General features: G+C 56.0%; 8 protein-coding genes and 1 non-coding gene across 9 annotated transcripts; 4 read left to right on the top strand and 5 right to left on the bottom strand.

Moving 5' to 3' along the window:
- Nucleotides 1-3,612: 3,612 nt before the first annotated feature.
- Nucleotides 3,613-4,827, bottom strand: B0T15DRAFT_6918 (uncharacterized protein). The gene has a single exon (XM_062871218.1). The coding sequence runs from the start codon at nt 4,724-4,726 to the stop codon at nt 4,061-4,063; it is 666 nt and encodes a 221-aa protein (XP_062725360.1). The 5' UTR covers nt 4,727-4,827; the 3' UTR covers nt 3,613-4,060.
- B0T15DRAFT_6926 (uncharacterized protein) lies at nt 4,828-8,022 on the bottom strand. The gene is made up of 3 exons (XM_062871220.1): nt 5,794-8,022; nt 5,571-5,731; nt 4,828-5,515 (listed from the first exon to the last, which is right to left on the bottom strand). Exons 1-3 carry the CDS (start codon nt 7,872-7,874, stop codon nt 4,929-4,931), a joined length of 2,829 nt encoding a protein of 942 aa, XP_062725359.1. The 5' UTR covers nt 7,875-8,022; the 3' UTR covers nt 4,828-4,928.
- Nucleotides 8,023-8,947: 925 nt separating this feature from the next.
- B0T15DRAFT_6924 (uncharacterized protein) lies at nt 8,948-10,178 on the bottom strand. Its single transcript, XM_062871219.1, has 2 exons — nt 9,216-10,178; nt 8,948-9,153 (listed from the first exon to the last, which is right to left on the bottom strand). Exon 1 carries the CDS (start codon nt 9,992-9,994, stop codon nt 9,395-9,397), a length of 600 nt encoding a protein of 199 aa, XP_062725358.1. The 5' UTR covers nt 9,995-10,178; the 3' UTR covers nt 8,948-9,153; nt 9,216-9,394.
- Nucleotides 10,179-10,797: 619 nt separating this feature from the next.
- Nucleotides 10,798-10,889, top strand: B0T15DRAFT_t32. Its single transcript has one exon. It is a non-coding gene; the product is annotated as a tRNA-Ala (tRNA).
- A 326-nt stretch (nt 10,890-11,215) lies between these two features.
- On the bottom strand, nt 11,216-13,327 carry B0T15DRAFT_6900 (uncharacterized protein). The gene is made up of 2 exons (XM_062871216.1): nt 12,262-13,327; nt 11,216-12,201 (listed from the first exon to the last, which is right to left on the bottom strand). The coding sequence occupies exons 1-2, from the start codon at nt 13,215-13,217 to the stop codon at nt 11,526-11,528; spliced, it is 1,632 nt and encodes a 543-aa protein (XP_062725357.1). The 5' UTR covers nt 13,218-13,327; the 3' UTR covers nt 11,216-11,525.
- Nucleotides 13,328-13,487: 160 nt separating this feature from the next.
- Nucleotides 13,488-14,588, top strand: B0T15DRAFT_515856 (uncharacterized protein). Its single transcript, XM_062868225.1, has one exon. The coding sequence runs from the start codon at nt 13,634-13,636 to the stop codon at nt 14,315-14,317; it is 684 nt and encodes a 227-aa protein (XP_062725356.1). The 5' UTR covers nt 13,488-13,633; the 3' UTR covers nt 14,318-14,588.
- Nucleotides 14,589-14,652: 64 nt separating this feature from the next.
- On the top strand, nt 14,653-16,322 carry B0T15DRAFT_515855 (BCS1 N terminal-domain-containing protein). Its single transcript, XM_062868224.1, has one exon. It carries the CDS (start codon nt 14,755-14,757, stop codon nt 16,279-16,281), a length of 1,527 nt encoding a protein of 508 aa, XP_062725355.1. The 5' UTR covers nt 14,653-14,754; the 3' UTR covers nt 16,282-16,322.
- Nucleotides 16,323-16,614: 292 nt separating this feature from the next.
- Nucleotides 16,615-17,842, bottom strand: B0T15DRAFT_6812 (uncharacterized protein). The gene has a single exon (XM_062871197.1). It carries the CDS (start codon nt 17,527-17,529, stop codon nt 16,948-16,950), a length of 582 nt encoding a protein of 193 aa, XP_062725354.1. The 5' UTR covers nt 17,530-17,842; the 3' UTR covers nt 16,615-16,947.
- A 63-nt stretch (nt 17,843-17,905) lies between these two features.
- On the top strand, nt 17,906-18,740 carry B0T15DRAFT_515851 (cytochrome b-c1 complex subunit 9). Its single transcript, XM_062868223.1, has 5 exons — nt 17,906-18,003; nt 18,072-18,091; nt 18,148-18,213; nt 18,293-18,341; nt 18,401-18,740. The coding sequence occupies exons 1-5, from the start codon at nt 18,001-18,003 to the stop codon at nt 18,455-18,457; spliced, it is 195 nt and encodes a 64-aa protein (XP_062725353.1). The 5' UTR covers nt 17,906-18,000; the 3' UTR covers nt 18,458-18,740.
- The last annotated feature ends 781 nt before the right edge of the window (nt 18,741-19,521 follow it).

The raw sequence follows: 19,521 nt of genomic DNA, 5'->3' as shown, positions 1-19,521 counted from the left end.
CTGAGCGATGGAAGCGCTACGCCAGAGTTGCAGCTCGTAGCCTTGGGGCCTCGAAACCCGTGAAAACTTTGCTCTGGAACCGTGCAGCCATGGAGGAATGTGCCAGGTCGCTGCGCCTGCGCCGCTTCAGCGGCACCAAGCTCTGGCCAGCAGAGCGTTCCCGAGAATATGTAGGTGGCACAGCATCTCCGATGCTGTAACCACCGTTGAAGAGCAGTCTGGGCTGACCGAGGATATCACCTTAAGTGAACGTGGCGTTTCTGATGCTGTAGCTACTAACCTGGAAGGTACCGAAGAGGAGCCTGTTTCAGCTAGAGAGCTCGAACTTCGACTTGTTGATAAGCTCTCTGATCTGACTAAAGCGCAGGCGGAGAACTTGAAAGAGCTGTTGGGGCTTTCGAAAGGTATTACCGTAAAGGGCAAGTGCTGCTCTAGATCTGTCTCAGTACGATCTTCTTCAACATATTGCGGTAGGTGTCTAAGAGGCGGAACATGAGCTACTCGCTGGGGCTCCCAAAGCGGCCTGGCCAGCTACCCGCTTACTCAACACGTTATACGTTAAATCTCAATTGGCGCCGGAGCATGTTCAACATGGAGCAGCCTGCAGCGCTTGTTCGAGTTGAAAGTGTCATGGCCTCGAGAAAGCAAGAATCATGAATGAGGACCGAAACACCCTCCAACCGTGTTCTCCACCGACAGCTCCACTGACCCTCGGCGGTCCCCTGACTCGACTACCTTGTCATCTGAAACTAAGCTTTGCACTAACAGTGCTAGCGCCTTGGCGGATCAAGCTCGGGATGGGGCAACACATCCCGTTCTGTCTCATTGCATCGCACGCACGGGAATCGAAAGGAAGAGGAGACGTGCATCTTCCTGGATTATATATCCCGGACAACATCTCTAGCCTCAGTCAAGGCGGCTAGTAGAGCCGACGGCGGAAGAAGCGAGACGTTGGCGCCATCCAGCTTTCGGTTTCTGACCAATGTGGGCTCCAAGGTTGGGATCCGTCTCACCGGACAACAGGCCGCGTGGTGTCTGCCGTCCAGTCCGATAGGCTTATGCACTCATTCGTCACAGCCCCTCTCGGCCCACGCATAATCGCACATACTATGTGGTGCTGCACTCATGTGAGCTGCGATCAGGGCAGTGCATTAAGATGACTAGCAGTCAAATTTAGTTTATTACCCCATGTTCTGTTTCTCAAGAGAATATCGATAGTCTTACTGCTCTCCAATGACTTCGATCGGATGAGCGATGGACGCAGCCGACAAGCAGCCTGTCACCTCTCCGGCGATGGCTACCCCGCTGTCGCTGCCGTCATCAACTGAGCACCGAGGTTCAGACGCAAGACCGGCCAATGCAAAGCGGCCTACCTCGCAGGGCTCGATCGCCTCGGTAGGGTCTTCCCAGAGCCACCAAGAGTACTTGGACTCCCTAGTAGTGCCAACCAAGGATGAAATCGCCCACATCGCCGAGGTGCAGGCCGAGCGGGAGGCTGAGCTGAAACGCCGCCAGCGCCAGCTTCAGCGACAGAGCCTGGACGCTACCGTCCGATCAGAGGTCGCATCGGCGTCGCAAAACCAGCGGCACCCTCAAAATGCGCTCACCAATATGTTTGGCTTCGGCCGCCGTACCGGCGCCAGCGAAGACGGTGTCCGGGCCAAGGCGGCGACCGTCATTCAGCGCACCTACCGTGGCTATCGCGCCCGCCGCGAGATGAAGGGACTGGGTATCGACGCCTCCACCCGTTGGATACATGCGGTCAGGGAAGCCCAATGGAGGGAGATGACCACTCCGCGCGCCAGACCCGGGCTGATCGCCGACGGACCGACATATCCCGGAAGGCCGGGTAGCCGATCATCCGCAGCGCGACAGAACTGGAAGAAGGTATCGACAATTGCTCGCCACGCCGGGGGCGACGTGGATGCCGACAGCTCTTCCACCAGCAGCAGCGGCTCGCTTCCCTCGTCGTCCTCCGACTCTGAGTCGGGCAGCGGCAGAAAGACGGGGGAGCAGAAGAAGCTGGCGCGCAAACGGAAGGAAGAAGCCAAGGCACGCCGCAAGCAAGAAGCCAAAATGATGGGCTTGCAGTATTTTCTTGAGATGGTCGATCTGAAGCACCGCTACGGCGCGAACCTGCGTGTCTACCACGAGGCGTGGAAGCGCGCCGACACCAAGGAGAACTTCTTCTACTGGCTCGACTACGGCGAGGGCAAGAACCTCGACATCGAGGCATGTCCGCGCGAACAGCTCGAGCGGGAGCAGGTGCGCTACCTCTCGCGCGAGGAGCGCCAGTACTATCTCGTCAAGGTCGATGGCGAGGGCCGCCTCTGCTGGGCCAAGAACGGCGCGCGCATCGACACCTCCGAGAAATGGAAGGACTCGATCCACGGCATCGTCCCCAGCGACGATCCGACGCCGGCCTATGCGCCCGTCTCTGGTAACCGAACGGCCCTGCTCGGTGACTCGACGACCGACTCGGCCATGTCCTCCCGCCCTTCGTCCTCTTCATCCTCCTCGATCGCCTCCGCCGACGCGGCACGGTACGCCGGCGACTCCGCCACCCCAGCAACCGGCATCAAGAAACTCTCGCACCACCTGTCGGGCGCCACACTCTTCAACAAGCTCCTCCGCAAGACCGTGCGCAAGAACACGTGGATCTTCGTCGCTGACACGTCGTTCCGCTTGTACGTGGGCATCAAGAACAGCGGCGCCTTCCAGCACTCGTCCTTCCTGCAGGGCAGCCGCATCTCGGCCGCGGGGCTGATCCGCATCCGCGACGGCCGTCTCACGTCCCTGTCCCCGCTTTCGGGCCATTACCGGCCGCCAGCGAGCAACTTCCGCGCCTTCGTCAAGTCCCTGAAAGAAGCCGGCGTCGACATGAGCCGCGTGCGCCTCAGCAAGAGCTACGCTGTGCTGGTCGGGCTGGAAACGTACATCAAGGTCCGTAAATCGGCGAAGGATGCGCTGGGGAGGATCACGCATGGGCATCATGGCACGCGGAGCGGCGCGGGAGAGCTCGTGGTGCCACAACAACAGGAACCAACAACAACAGCGCGGGAAAAGAAGGATGAGGAAGAGCGAAAAGAAGCGTCAATATCAGGAGGCAGCTCCGGGACAGCTGGGCTTGCCCCCGTCTCCGGGAGTCAAGAACACCAGCCACCGCCACAAGCTGCCCAGCAAAAGGAAGAAGAGAAGATGAGACAGGAGAACGAGATTGCTGTCGAGGTCATGCAGAAACTGGACTTGGGCACTGGCGTGACGGAGCCGAAGGGCCAGAAGGGAGACGGTGCTGGTGACAGTGGGGCGCACGGCAGCGGAGAGAAGGCCGTCAACTAGTAGGCGGATGTAATGGATAGGCCGTTAGATCCCCGCGAGTTTCTTGCGGGTTTGCGATGGGGATTTGGGGATCCTGGGGGCGCCTGGACGAGACCCTATGATGATATCCCGTTGCGCTGTTGAATGGCGTATACACCGTTTGAGGTGCAGGACCTGTACCCTAACTTGCGATTGACTATCAAGTACTAGTAGGTAGTATGACTAGTAATCCCTAGAGGTATTTCCGAGGGTTGAGTCGTTTCCTGTGACCTGTTCGATTCCTCGTAACTAAGATAATCTGACATCTAACTGAATACCGAGAACCGATTATCCGTCATGGGATGGTCATCAACAAAGCTTTTCATTCTGACACACTGATATATTTCCATGTTCGGTTTCAAGACCCAATCTGCCCTGTGGCCCTCCTTTAACCGTCACCTCTCATAACAAGGCCCATAAACTTTTCCCATTCCGCCTGTCTAGTCTACATATTTTGCTCACCCCATTTCTTTCATCATCATGACATCTAATCTACTTCGTCAACCTCTATCATGTATCTGCCGAACCAGGGATAGACTGTGAAGGCAAACCAGATAACACCCCGAAAACTTGTATCGATGACAGTAACAGTTATGATGAGTAAGAATATCCCATCTTTATCACCTAATCGGCCGCAGGGGAAAGAAAAAAACGGGATAAAAAGCCAAAGAATCCAGAGCAGTCGATACCCGAAATTCACGGGTCAACCTCCTGAATGCGACCCAGACGAGGAGGAGGAGCCAGACCCCGAAGCAAATGCGACCGGCTCGCTCCTGGATTGTACCCTTCTCGAATACACAGGGTATCTGAGCCCCTCCCCTGCAAGCAAATTCGAAGAGAAACTCATCGTAGTGGAAGAATCCCTCGACTTATTGTTTCTTTCTTCATCGCCACCACCTTTCTCGTTGTTGCCTCCTCCTCGCTCCAGCCCTTTCATTTCCTCTAGCGCTAGGCATGGCTCATGGGTCCCCTGTCCCCCATCTTCTACACTACTACTAAACTCAGCACTACTCTCGAACCGTCTTCCCCTCACCACCGGTAAGGGCGGCGAAGGTGAAGACGAGGACAAATTAGCCGGTATCGGCATCGCCCAATGCATCGTTGTATGCTCGGCATGAAACACGGGAGCGTACGGCATCATGACCACTGGCACCGACACCGACACCGGCGCGGTAGTGGCGAAGAACTGAACGTGGGGTGTTGGCGTTGGCAGTTGTGGTTGTTTCGGCCGCACCGGGGCGAATATAGGGCCGGACAGGGACAGAGGCGGGAGGGTCGGAGATCGGCTGTTGTCGGGCTGGATGGAGTTGAGGAGCGGGAGAGGCGGTTGTGGTCGTTGTTCTTGTTCTTGTTCTTGCTGCATGGTCATTGGTAGGCTTGAAGGAGCAATGTAGGCCGAGGAGCGCGGCGTGAAGGCCGGCGCCCCTGGGTTGAGCTGTTGCGGGCGTGGCACCTGCCGGGGTTAGAAGAGGAGACTGAGGGAAGAAACGGCCGGAGTATGTATGTAATATGTGGTGTATGTTGTTGGATAATAATACATATACATATCATGCTTCGGAGTTTCTCGTCGCTCATACCTCTTTCTTGCCGGTCTGCCCCGATGTGTCCGACTGGCCGTTTTGCTGTTTTGTTGCGGTGCCGTTGGTAGAATGCCGGGTCTGGCCATCGACAGCTTCGCCTTTTGTTGTGGGAGTCGACTTGACCTTGGCCAGCTCTGAGCTGGTGGCCTCGGCGCTCAGGTCGTTAAGAATATTTGGGGTTTTCCGCCCTTTGGCAGCGGGCTTGTTGTCCTCGCGTGGTCCCTTATCTTTGGGTTTGACAAATATTTGCTTGGACCAGAGCTCTGCATACTTGCCATCCGCGCGAATCAAGTCTTCGTGGCTGCCTTGCTCGACAATCTCTCCTCCGGTAACAACGATAATACGGTCAGCGTTCATGATGGTGGACAGGCGATGTGCTACGATGAAGGTCGTACGGCCCTCACAGAGGATACGCAGAGCTTCTTGGATCTTCTGCTCTGTCTCCGTATCCACTGCACTGGTGGCCTCATCAAGCAGAACAATCGAAGGCCGCTTTAGAATGGCTCGCGCAATTGCCACTCGCTGCAACTCGCCTCCTGAAAGCTTGACTCCCCGTTCTCCAACTCGGGTTTGGTAGCCTTGCTCGTCGTCAGTGGAAACCCACAGGGTGAAGTAGGCAGAGAAGAGACGTACCGTCCGTGAAAGATAAGATCTGGTCGTGGATGCTGGCGGCCTTGCAAGCCTCATAAACCTCCTCGTCAGTCGCAGTGAGTTTGGCGTAGCGCACATTGTTCATGACGGTGTCGTCGAACAAGATAGGGGCTTGGGGTACGACTCCAATCTGCGCACGAAGACTGCCAAAAGGTCAGCCTACCACACGCTTCAGATACCGATTCAGGGATCCGGAACCATTTACCTGTAAAGATCGACATCTCGAATATCCTGCCCGTCGATCTCAATGGAGCCCTTTGTGACGTCGTAGAAGCGATCCAACAGCTTCAGTATAGTGGACTTGCCGGCGCCTGTAGCTCCGACAAACGCCACCGTCATGCCTGGCGTCGCGGTGAAGTTGATGTCCTTCAGGATGTCTTTCTTCTTGTCGTACGAAAAGCAGACGTTGTTGAACTTTACTTCTCCTGCTGTAAACTGCAACGGCGGCGCTCCCTCCTTGCTGAGAACGCTCGGCTTGGTCTGCATGATCTCCAGAAGCTGCTCGGCTTGGAGCAGATCCCTCGAGATGCTCTTACCCAGGCCGGCAAAAAAGGTAAGAGGAGAAACCAGTTGTGCCCAGTATGTCAGCAGCATGATAAACTGACCGGCAGTAGCTTGCTTATGAGTGACTTGGTAGACGGCCAAGAAGGCTCCGGCGAGGAGTCCGGAGAGCAGCACCAGGAACTGAAAGGCGTAGGCCAACACGTAGCCAAAGTAAACCTTCTGCGTCTTAGCCACGCGATCCTTGACCGCCACAGCATAGCGGTCCTCTTCGTGTCCGATCTGATTGAAGCTAGCGACCGTCGCCCAGCCCTGGATTCCAGCCTGTCGGACGTAGTGCTCCTTGTACCAGGCGCCCACCTCGTTCCTGCGAGCCGTCTTGAGCGCCGCGATCATCCGTGTGGCAATGTACATGAAGACTGCAGCAGTGGCAATCGTGATGAAGCCCTCGTACGGCCCAAAGGTCGCGGAGAGGTACAAGAAGGCAACCGTCATGTCGATGAGCATGGGGACGGCTCGGAAGCAGATCGACTCCAGAAGATTGGAGATGCTCTGGCCGCAAGAAATGGCCATCATGATGTCGGACGAGCTCTTTGAGTCGTGGAAGTCGGACGATAGGTTGAGAACATGGGAATAGGCGGCGGTGCTGATGGCATCGAAGGAATAGAACTCGACAGGGATCCAGAGCCACTGACGCAGAAGCGAGAGACCGGCCTCGGAAGCCACCAGCTTGAGACCGGCGAAGATGAGAACTTGGGTCCAGGGGTTCTTGCTGTTCTCACCGGAGAGACTGTCCATGATGAAGCCCAGCTGGCGCGGAATGAGCACATTGACGAAGTTCATGGCAAGCAGACAGAAGCCCACAAGCACGACACGGACCTGGAGCGAGCGTTGGTTTACGGGCCAGATGTAAGGGAAAAAGACGAGGAAGCTCTTCGCATATGTGACCCAGTTCCCCTTTTCCTTGAGCCTCTTCTCCATCTGCTCGCTAGCTTGGCGTTGGCGTCTCTCATATGGGGTTTCGTCGTCGCCGCTCTCGGAAGAGGAGGAGGACGACGACGAGGAAGAAGACTGGTTGCTGTCGGTTGAAGCATCCGAGGTCGCTCCATATCCGTTCTGCTGCGTTTTCGCGGAGTGGTCATCTGAATCGGAAGAATCATGGTGGTTGGCATCGCCGTTCGCCTTGAGAAGACTCTGCCGCTCAGAGTCCGATCCTTTCTCGTGACGGGCGCTGCGGGTCCCTTCAAAGTAAAAGGTCACAGCCAGGACGAGAGCGAGATACCTGGCAGCGACGGTCGATATGTCAAAGAAACCGACGAAGCTGAGAGGCTCCGTAGGCCGCGCCATCAGCGACAGGGTTTCTACGACGGGTTCGAAAACCAGCGCCAAGCCCAAAGATCCAATGTACGGGTACCAGACCGGCTTCTCTGCGTCCGAGAGCCCGGCGAACACGACCCCGAAGGCCAAGGCGCACGACATGAGGCCTATGATGGTATCCTGATCGGCGAGAGGGAACATGTTCCTGACGAGGCCCTGTATTCCCAGGGCAATGAGCTGGGCGAAGTAGGTCAAGACCACAAACGTGAGGAGCCATGTGATGGCGCGCCGACGCGGGTGAGCCTGTTCCGCGGACTTAGTCTGCAGGGTGCAAACGGCGATTGTGGACGTGAGGATGTAATAAACGAAGACGGTAGTCGGATAGGCGTAATGGAGGCTTGTCAGCGCCTGCCGTAGCGGCAGCTCGGCCATCTTGTCGGCCATGTCTGTGTCGTACGGGTCTGCCATGATCGAGATACTCTCCGGCCGATTCGGTTAGGGATATGGCCCGAGGCTGCAGATGCGTCGACAAGGTCTATTCAAGATCTTGAATCTTCCAAAAGATGTCGGCCGTCTCTTCTGATGCGAGGATGGCCCAGTCTGCTGCTTTTGAGGGTCCCTACGCGCGGACAAGTGTATCCCATGTAAACCGACGAGACAGTTTCACCGGCTTTGTTCTGGGCTGGCGGCTCAAAGGTGGAGTGATCTGAAACCTCCAATCTGACGCAACAAAAAGGTCGTCTCCTTCCGTGCCAATGGACCCTAATGGTGCCAAGTGGTCGCTCCTTCCCAAGCTGGTGCTCTCGACGGAGGGAGAGTTGGACTGCCCCCCGTGGAAGGAGCGATTGCCACGCGCCCAAGGTAGTAAACACGGCGGGCTGTAACAGGATAGCAAACGATGATCCGAGGCAAGAATGGACTTTCCACGTGCCTGGGCTTGCAGTCTTCCCACTAACGACAGGCCAATTTTCTGACAGCTGCGAGAAGAGCAGCAATTGGCCGAAGAAACAAGGACCGCAGCGACGGGACGCAAAGACCAAACAGTGTCCTTCCCGCCGAGGACAGAGCCTTGGGTTTGCTCTGTTTGGTCACTCACGCGGCGAGTGAGGTCGCGACAAGTCGGATGTTGTTCTTTTGACCCTGCCGTTCAACTACCTCAACGATCAACAGTTCCACAGCGCGTTCCACGAACGGTCTTCTGCTTGCCACGGTCGGGACCGGCCACCTAGAGTAACGACCTACACTCAAACCGCCCAATCGACTATTGCTAGCTTGGTGTCAGTATACACGAGTCGGATAAGGGCTGCGGTAGTTACCTGCCGTTACCCTCCGGACCCGAGCACCACGGTTGGAAATCACAAGCCAGGGAACCGGGAACAATGCGCCTATTGTATCTCAGAATGGACACAGGCCGAGACGCAAATGGAATCTCTGTGGCAGCGGATCGTTCCCTTTCGCAACTCGCAACCAACGGGTAGGGCTTCCAAAAGCAGGGCACGGGGTGACCGAGTCTAGTCACAGGACTACTTCGCGATGTGCAGGTGATGTTGGTTGTGGACTGTTGGTGGTCTATGTCGCCTGGCCGCCAAACCCAGTCATAGCAGACAGTGGAACAAGGAGGACAAGAATAGGTAGTCAATGATGACTGCCTGATTGTGGTGTTCAGTGGCACGGCGGTCCCATTGCCACGCCACGTCCCAGAGTTCCGGGTTCGGTATCCGCCAGGAATCTGACCACATGAACGTGGCTCAACTCAGCGGGTTAACGTCAGCACAAGCGGCGATGGCAACGGCAAATGTGGTTGTTAACTTTGGGGGTGATTCCGTCAGCCCAACTAGAAAGGCACGCTCGCGGCGTTCGACTAGCGGTGGCAGAATTCGTAACCCTCGTGATCCATCCATCTCGGGCCTGGCAGAAAAGAGACGGTGAGAGCAAGCTAGCCGCAGGAACAAGGGATTCCCACCGCTCTCGCTCGCCGCCACCGGCTCTTACACCCCTGAGCTGCCAAGAATGGCGCTCGGGAGTTGGCTGCAGTGAGTTGGGAAACCCCTGTCGTCATCTCTCTTGAATAGCACACGAGGAGAAGAAGGCAGACAAAGGGTGATCTCGCAGCCAAATGCGGAATCAACATCGGCGGTGAGGCTGCAGGCTGCAGGTTGTCGCCGGTTGTCTACCGGGGCCGAGTCCGGCATTTCCCAGTTCAGATGAAAGAAGGAAGGTCTGGCAGAACAAACATCAAAATCCCGGCCCCTGATTTGCTTCCACAGCGGCGGACATGCGCCCATTGTTACTGTACGGAATATGGTATGTAGCGTCAATTCTCGGGTAGCCTGATTGGCGAATGTTGTGCGACGGATACTACTCCGTCGGCGCCTCCATACCTCCATACAGTTTACGAAACCGATCGGTATCAGACAGATGGGGGCTACCCTACTACTACCTAAGAATGTACTACTCCCTACCACGGCCGCCATAGCCTTGCAGGTGTAAGATCGGCCATCATGTGATGCAGCTCCCCGTGATGAAGCATACGGCGGCCTGCTTATTCTGAGAATGGAGTTGACGTTCAGGCAACCGATGATTCCCATGCTTCCTCGTTAATTCGGAAGCACCGATTCGGGATTCCGGACGGGGTAAATTTCGGCATCCGCCGCCGCCCGGGGCTGAGACCGATAATGACTTCTGCAGCGACAGGAGGCATGAGAAGTGATAGGCCGTTTGCTTGAGTCAATGGGGACCGGGAGTCTTCGAGGGTTCCTCGCTTGGTAGGTCCCAGGTTACTCTTAACCAGACGAGCGAGAACTTTGTGCTCGGGTAGGTGCCTACACTATATGGGATGAACCAGCGCATACGGTGACTCAGAAGGCAACTCGGATTGGTTATGATCGGTTATGGCTGACGTGGTGGCGCGGCTATGACTGACAAAGGCGAGCTCTTGCTTGGTTGCATTAGCCAACTCGCAAATCGAGGCAGAGCCTATTGATGATGATTGCATGGGGTTGTGTAGGTCAAAGGGTGTCTGCTATGGCTTCCGTAGGCACTGCTCTCAGATGTCTGGTATACGGGCTCCAGCTTCCAGGTTAATGTGATATAGTAGGTAAATTCGAACTTGCTATGTCCGCGCAAAAGGGCCGTAATGTACGTATACATACCTCAGGTACACAAAGCGCTTCACCCAGATATTCCAATCAAAAGCGAAGAAATAGACCTGAACCTAAATGAAATGGAAGAAAAATAGTCGACGAAAGGGAAACAGAAAGAAACAAACTAAAAGTAGGAGGAAACTCTTGAAACCTTAACCCTGGCAGTGCCTGGGTACTTTGAAGTCGCCCAGTCGGCCTGACCTCTTCCTTATATGATTGGCGGGCGGACCGTTCTAACGGTAGACTCTGGGGGTATGGTCTAGTGGTATGATTCCTGTTTTGCATTGATCTTTCGATCCAGCCATACAGGCGGTCCCGCGTTCGATCCGCGGTGCCTCCAGTTCATATTTTGCCATTTTCGATAGCCACGGGTGTCTTTTCGCTTGCTTTTCCACTGCGCCTTCATATCATTCTGTAATGTCTTCCCCCGCTTGTATTCCCTAGTGACAATAAGCCACGGCAGATACGGACTGAAAGCGTAGTGATGAAGGGGTTCGAGGGGACGTATGAGGGAGGCAATGGAAAGGAAGAACACCTATGGAGCATCGAGTCTTCAAATCAGGTTGGGTAAGGTAGTGATTGATACGGTTAATAGCAGAGCTAACATGGGGCTGTCAAGTTTGGTCATGCCTGCTTGGGTATTATTGTAGATAAACGCTCACTGGTGGCATCACAGTGGTCGTTGATGCCTTGTTCCTCCTCATATCGTACTGTACATTGTGGACTATTGTGTCATGGCCGCCCTCTCACATGGGCTCCAGAAGAGTGGTGCTGGCCGTGAAAATGCATCAAGGCGCCCCGCTCCGCCTCCCTCTATAATGTACCATGGACTTCCCAAAAACTCCCTGCAGTCTTAGGCGACAAGATCCCGGATGCAATATGATACAGTTTTGTGACAGTAAAACGCAATGAATGGAGAAGAGACTGGCCGCTGGGAGTCGGATGGTTGGACGGCGATCGGTAAAACACAGCTCGTTTAGATGTAATCGCGGCCGCTCTTTTGCATCTCGATCAGCCGCCAACCTCTCGTCTCCGGGTTGGTCACTTCGTCGGCAATGCGGGTGATGCCAATGGCGTAGGTGACAAGTTGGACCTTGTCCTCCATGCCCGCCGCTAGCTCGTTCGTCTTGGCGTTGCGGTATACGTGAACTTCCTGTGTCCGGCAGGTGACGATGAGGATGGGGATCTCGCCGGGGTCGAGCATGCGTGCTCTGAGGATATCTACTCCTCGAATGTCGAGAATTTTGCCATCGGATTTCAAGCCAGCTTGGAGATACTGTTTCGTCAGGGCGTCGTAGACGGAATACTGCGCCTCCGACAACCACAGCTTCAGCGTCTCAGCGTCACCCTTGACGTAGGCATCCAGCACTTCGGGAAGGATGTACTCGCGGAGCTCCTGCAAGAAGGGCTCCAACTTGAATGATGGATCCATGGCGCGCAGCTTCTTGATCACCATCGCTGTCTCGTTCTCTGCAAAGAAACCGGCGACCTTGTCGGTGATGCTTCGGGCGGTAGAAATCAGGGGGTTTTCCGACTCTTGATACACCGTCTTCATGCCAAAAATGCTTTGCACGAATTTGTTGGAGTCCTTGAAATCCCTCCAGGCCTCCTTCCACGCGGCATCCTTGTGGAGGGTTACGCTGGTTCCGGCACTACAACGGGGTCAGCCGAATTGCGATAAAACATACTGTGTAGGGCAGGTGGCAGCGTACTTTGGGTTTTCTTCAAGGATCTGTTGTTGCTCTCCGTTCTTCTGTCCCATCTTCTCCCGCAGCTCCCGTCGCCTCCTCCGCTCCTCCTTGTCCACCCACCCGCCGTACCTCGAACTGCTCCCGTCATCGATAACCTCCTTGACGTTCTTGTACGCCTCGGTTTCACGAATCGGCTTGGTCGCCTTGTCCAGCACCTCGCCCGTCTTGTTCGCGCCCTTTCGCACGCCCTTCATCACGGGGGTCTCCCAAGTATAAACAGCACCCTTGGCAATGGCGCCCGCTGTGGTCTTGACGACTTTCTCAGCCGTAGAGCTGACAGCACCTGTCGTGGCTTCGTAGGCTTGCCGCGCCTTTCGGACGGACTCGCTCTCGACAAACTCAGTCGCGGAGGATGCGAGGGCCTTGGTCGACTCGTTCCATTCTTTAGACTGCTTCAACTCCGTCTGCATGGTGTCTAGGAACACCTGCCACGGGGTCTTGTCTCCATGGGGCGGCGGAGGCGGGAGGTCCTCCTTCTCCTTCTTCTCTTTCTCCTTCTTCTCTTTCTCCTCCTTCTCCTCGCCCTTCTTCCCTTCTTTAGCCTCTTCCGTCCTCTCTTCCTTCGACTGGGACTCACTATCCTTCCCGTCTTCGCTTGTTTTTGACCGTGCATTTGCCCCTGTGCCCTCGGCCTCCTTCTGCCGTAGCCGGATCGAAGCGTGGAATGGGCGCGCGGTGCCCTGTGACAACCTACTTAGCCTGATGGCATGTAGGGAGAGCGTAGAGCGTAGGAGTGGTTGTTGTTGATGGACTGGCGTAGAAGCGTAGCATGCCGTGTTCTCAGAGATGCTTAGCTGCGACGCTCTGGAGGAGAGGAGACGGTAATGCGGTGCTGGTGTGTAACCGGTGCTTCGCAAGCCTGTGACCCTCGACGGGGCACCTGGCGCGAACCTCTGGACCTGCCGGGCTGCATTCATGTTTACGTACGAGTCAAAGCCGCCCTGGTCAGTAGAGGCAGATGTAGCAGGAAGGGGAGGATGGGTGATCGGAGGGGCGGCGGCGGCACAAGACGGGACGGGAACTTGTGTCGATAAGGATTTTGCGCGCGATGGCGGGCGACCCAGAGTTGCTGAATTTCGCCGGTGGGGCAAAAGGTTTGTTGAAGTTGATTGGTCGGATTGGCCAAGCGAGAGTCTACAATAAGGCCCACCCTGAATGTGAACAAACTTGACGGCATGTTCCGATTCCCAAAATTTCCAATTGGCGCGGTCATCGACCACCGAAGTAGCAACCTTCGACTGTCCTGTGAGCGAAATTGCCGGCCCGAAAGCCAAGCCCACTCCCCGCCTTCCTCTGGCACCGAGGTCACCCTGATGACCGTCGCCTGGCGGATATGAGTCAATTTAAGATAGGCCGCCTTTTGGCGCCGGACCTAGTCCGACCTCTCTCCAAGACTGTGTACCCGACGACGACAACAATCGTCCCATTATGGACCCGACTGTTCTCCCAATCCTCCCCCGCAGGCGACGGCTGGAACCCTCCTCAACATCCATCGGCCCAGCAAAACGGTGCCCCACCAGCGCAAACATGGCATCGACTCGTGAAGAGCGTCATGGGAGGCGCTCTGGCCGGGCGCTCGGCTACATCGAACCTCGCGGAGGATGTCACAGGGACGCTGCCGATTGAAGAGGAGGAGGACAGCCACGAGCCCTACCACTTCCACATTTACAGCCACAAGCACAATACCCACATCACGCTCACCAAGCCAAACCGGGACGCCATCCTCTCCTTGTCGTGCGGCAACATTGGCTTCAAGAAATCCGGGCGCAAGCACTACGACTCGGCGTACCAACTGGGCGCGTATTTCATAGACAAGATGCACCAGAAAGGCCTGGTCAAGAAGATCAATAAGCTCGAGGTGGTTTTGCGAGGTTTCGGCGCGGGCAGAGAGGCTGTGGTGAAGGTGCTTATGGGGAACGAGGGCAAACTGTTGCGGGGTAAGATTGTGCGGGTGTCAGATTCGACAAGACTCAAGTTTGGTGGCACCCGGAGCAAGAGAAAGAGGAGATTGGGTTAAACAGTTGGCGCGTGATGAGTGGTGGGTTGGCCTTTGCGGAATCCAAGGGGGCATATATGGCGCCGGATGGCTGGGTGGAGGTCACGGATTCGCGGATCCGATGCTCGTGTACATCTGTAACTATACTGCAAACAATTATTCGAACCACTCACTGCGCACCTTGAGCGAAGCCTACACATGTCTGCCTGTCAATACCAACTGCATTTTACAACTGAGTGGCTGGCACGGGCTTCTAGATGCTTGCAGCTGGGTTGAAGGCGCGGCACCGGACGTTATTCGAGAGGTCTCGGTGTTTCGTCGCCCGAGATGCCGGCGTTGCCCCACTAAAATATCAGCTCCGTTCGGCATCCCACAAAAGCGCCCCCGCCATCACTGGACCTGCCACTTACACCAACCAACGGTGCAGAACGATACAAAGCATGTAGCAACCACCAACAATGTCACCGACTATATCACCCACCGTCCCAACAACTCCTGCTCAGCCCACGCTCCCGTTCCAAGCAGCTTCGAGGTCAGCCGCCGAATTGTCAACCGCAACCGCAGCAACCACGACATCATCCCCGCCCTCGATCCTCGGCCTGGATGCGCTCTTCAACAATCCTGTTTTTGCGGGCGGCATTGGCTTAGCCGGGCTCGGCGCAGCCGCCGCCTTCGGTCGGCGCGCGCTGATCTCGGGCGCGGGCCTCCTCCGCCGTCAGCTCCTCGTTAACATCGAGATCAGCAAGCGGGACCCCTCCTACAACTGGGTCCTGGCTTGGCTCGCCCAACCGCGCGACAACCGCGGCTTTCTCGCGCAGCGTCTGACCCGTCTGCGGAACCTGTCCATCACCACCAGCACCCGGTCGATGAATCCCAGAGGCGGCGGTGATGACGGCGCGGGAAAGATCCATGCCGATTTCAGGGTGCAGCCCGGATTCGGGAGGCACATCGTGCGCCATGCGCCGGGGGTGTACATCGCAGTGAACAGGGAGAAGGCCGGGACGGCGACGACAGCGACGGGCGAGCCGCACGAAACGCTCACGCTCACGCTGTTGTGGATGCATCGGCATGTTCTGGCCGATGTGTTCACACAGGCGCACGCGCTGGCGCAGAGCTTCCAGCAGGGCAAGACCGTGGTGTACACCGCCCGGAAAATGGAGTGGGCCGTTCTCGGGAAGCCGAGGCTGAAACGACCGCTTGGGAGTGTGATACTGGATAAGGGGGTGAAGGAGAAGTTGGTCGAGGACGTGAAAGAATTCTTGAAAGCGCAACAGTGGTATACGGATCGTGGAGTGCCCTACCGCAGGGGATATCTGCTCTATGGTCCCCCCGGGACGGGTAAGACGTCGTTCATCCAAGCCTTGGCCGGGGAGCTGGATTACAGCGTTGCTATGATAAATCTGAGCGAGATCGGGATGACGGACGACTTGCTGGCACAGTTGCTCACGCAACTACCTGAGAAGAGCATCCTGCTGTTGGAAGATGTCGATGCGGCACTGGTGAACCGTCGTCAGCGGGATCCGGATGGTTACAGTGGGCGGACGGTGACAGCCTCGGGGTTGCTGAACGCCTTGGACGGACTGGCTGCTGGAGAGGATAGGATCACCTTCCTGACAACGAACCACATTGACAGGCTGGATCCGGCCCTGATTCGGCCTGGGCGTGTCGACATGATGGTGCGCATTGGCGAGGCCACGCGATACCAGGCCGCTGAGATGTGGGATCGCTACTATGGCGACATTGACCAGGATCACTCCAGCCGGGAGCGGTTTTTGAAGCGGCTTGATGAGCTGGGCCTGTTCGGTAGCGACAACCGGGAACCGGGCGTGCCGAAAAGGCACACCTCTACTGCTGCCATTCAGGGCCTCTTCCAGTTTAACAAGGGTGATATGGAGGGTGCAATCAGGATGGCGGAGGGCCTGATCCCCCGGACATTTGAGGCCGAACAGCCCTCCGCGGAGGGGACAATAAGGACGCCGGCGTAAGGTAATGGGGAATGGGTCTTGTAGTACAACTAACTAACTGTATGGTTACATTGTAAGATATTGTCATGATATAGACCGTTGATACCCCTTGCATCACACTGTCACGCTTTGCTTGCGTAATCCTTCTCGAGACATGATCTCCCATGACAACTGTCCGCTTTGGGCACGACCTTGGACGCCTCCCAAGACCTGTGACTTCACCGAAGGCCATCATGGACCAGTTGTGACATGGTCCTGTGCATAGTCTACAGCACGCATCGGTGAGCTCAGGGCACGTAATATGTCATCAGCCGCCCGCGAAAAACTCATTTCCTCGATTACCCATCCTCCTTTGGGTTTGTCGAGGTCTATTCCCCAGCCCGAGGCGCCCCTTCATGTATCGGCATGGCTGCTGGCGGGTTGCCTCGATTGAATGCTTGGCCGGGTCACTTGAGCCCATTGGAGTGTCTTGCCTAACGTTGGGATTCGTAACCATCGGTCACCGTACTCGGAGTTAACGTCTCGTAGGTAGCAAGACGAGCTCCAAGACATGCCGCTGGTATGGCTCCGTTCTGGTGCCGAGACGATAAGGCCTAGGAGGTCGCAGCAGCATCATTCGTCTGCCGATCGAGGTAGGCTGGCGCCCCAAATCTTCAAAAAAATGAAGTCCGCAAAATCGTGAGTCGATCACTCCGGTGATGTCTCTGTAGGGGCGGCAGCAGTCTTGGGCTCGCCCTCGGCGTCAAAGCCAAGGGCATCCAACTCCCGGATCAGCTCGCTGATCTTGATCACCTTAGCGATCTGTTCCGGCAGCAGCACCTGGCCGCCCTCTTTCTTCTCCTTAAGCTCCTTCGCTTGCCTGAGCTTCTTCTTAAGAGTCCGGGCTTTCTTCTCATTCTCCGCCTCAGGGTCCAGCTCTTCCTTCTTCACCTCAACTGCAGGTGCCTCCTCTGATTGAGTAGCCCCGGCTGCCTTGGCCTTCTTACGTGCTTCGCGACGCTTGGCGTTCTTGTTGACCGCTGCGGAGGATGCCTGCGCTGGCTTGTCGCTCTTCAAACCCTCGGCGCCAGGGACCGGGCCTTTGCCACGGTTGCGGAAGTTCTCCGCGATTGGGTTTCGGTAGACTTCGACATCCTCCGGTGGCCGGTAGCCGGGACGGACTTTGATGGCTTTTCTTACGCTGCCATCGGCTCTTTTGGACTCGGGAATGTGGCGCTCGCCGCTCCGTTCGTCGGTTACGATGCCTGAGGCGGTTGGTTGCGAGGGCATGATGGGCTGATGCGGGGTCGGGGTGAAGCTAAGGAAGTGAAGTCCTCCGAAGTGTGCTTCAACCTTAGCGCAGCCGTTTATTTTGATCAATGAGTTGTGAGACGTCCGTTAGAACTTATTGTCTTGGATCTAACGCATTGGCCTGCGATGATAGCCTCGAGCCAGGTAGCTGGCCTTTTCAAGGCGTAATCAGCGCGGGATGTTTGCTTGGACAACTGAAGATGAAGGTGAGCTCCGGAAACATTGGTGGGGGGTTGCAGGCCCAGGCTTTCGGGCTTCGGAATGCTTGAACCAATCAGGAGCTGGGTCTAAAGATGCCCGGAAACATCCGTGCGGCCTTTCCGGCTTCAATCAGTGGTCCAGTTTTGCTCCGTTGCTCGCAGTGCAAACACTCGGAAACAGCTTGCAGCCTATCCCACGCACCACGGTCGCGGTACCTGCCCTTCAACTGGGATCGTTTATACCTTCAAGATGGTGAGTACGCTGGGATCTCCCAGTTTCGCCAGCATTCTATGAACCCAACGCTGACAGCGCATTCACAGGTCGCCAAAACAATCTACGAGCAAGTCCTTCCGAACCAATGCAGCCGACCTAATCGAAGCTAACCCGCTCCGCCAGCGCCTTCTTCCGAAGGAACTCTGTCATGCTTGGCGTCGTCTTCGCCGGTGCTTTCGCTTTTGAGCTGTACGTTACCACTTGGAATTGGAACTACCGGGGGGGGGGGGGGGGGGGGGGGGTTTGCCGTACTGACCTGCATGTGCAGCGGCTATGACAACATGATGAACAGGGTCTGGGACAACATCAACCGCGGGGTATGGATGCTCGACTATTCTTTTCATATGCTAGCTCAAATGCTGACGGCAGAGAACAGCGCCAATGGAAGGACATTCGACACAAGTACGTTCAGGGTGGGGATGATGAGGAATAAGCAGACTTGGGCGATACCACAAAGCGGCGAGTAAACTGGGTTGAAGAGCGAGGTCTGGATGCTTCGACCGTGTACATTTCGTTGTACGGAGGAGGGCTTGGTAGAGAATAGATCATCGGTCGGAGACATTATCTGCTTACAGCAATTCGAAGGGTTCATTGACAGAACGGCTCCGACCTTTACTCTTCGGGCCATGAACTGCCACAATCTTTGGGATGGTACCTTATGCAGTGCAGTGCCTTGCTAGTTCTACAACTTACCTGAATACTTACGGTGCTAGGACCATCTGAAGTTAGACGGTCGAGTCTGATCGTAATGTCACACGTACAATACAGTACATACCTTCGTGTTTGATTCCAGGCGCAAAAGTTAGGTGACCTCAGTCGACCCCTGCAAGGTTTATCAACCTGCCCAGAAGAACTACGTACAGTACCTTACGTTTCACTGCATTGAGCTTGTGTTATGGGCAACTTCAAACTTACCTATCCTCCGATCGAAGTCTTAGTTCAAAAAAGAAGCATTGGTTTCCTTTAGAGTCGCCACACAGGAAGCTCTCTGATAATCTGATTAGACTGGCCCGGTGTTAGCGATTCAAAGCACGTAACTTGTACGCAAGGAATACCCGCTCACTGCCGCTCTTGGTCAATAAGACGAGAACCCCACGATAATCCGTGGGCCCTCCTACCTCCTGTCATCTTTCTATCAGCAACCAGAAATTCCGATAAGGCAAGAAGCAACCACACACCCAACCTTTTGATTGCCTTCCATCCTCCCGACTTCTGTACGCCATCCACGACGTCCTTCCGAACCGTGCTACACACATGACAGCAACATAATACGCATCGCTTTGTCGATCGACGATGGAGACGCCGCCGATGTCGACGCAGGAGCAGCAGCTCTGCCAGCTTCTGCTGGAGCTGCCCGCTCGCCACCGCTATCGCTATACCGACGAAGCCGCCCGCGAGCTGCTGACGGCTCTGTTCTGGTGCATGGCTGGCGGCAAGACTGCCTACATGAACCTCTTCTTCCCGACGGGCGGGCCCGCGCGGAACGGAACCCTGAAG

This window comes from Chaetomium strumarium (genome assembly GCF_033439665.1).
Source record: "Chaetomium strumarium strain CBS 333.67 chromosome Unknown B0T15scaffold_1, whole genome shotgun sequence".
Lineage (NCBI taxonomy): Eukaryota > Fungi > Ascomycota > Sordariomycetes > Sordariales > Chaetomiaceae > Chaetomium > Chaetomium strumarium.
The sequence above is the reverse complement of the archived record's forward strand: the minus strand, read 5'-3'. Positions and strand labels throughout refer to the sequence as shown.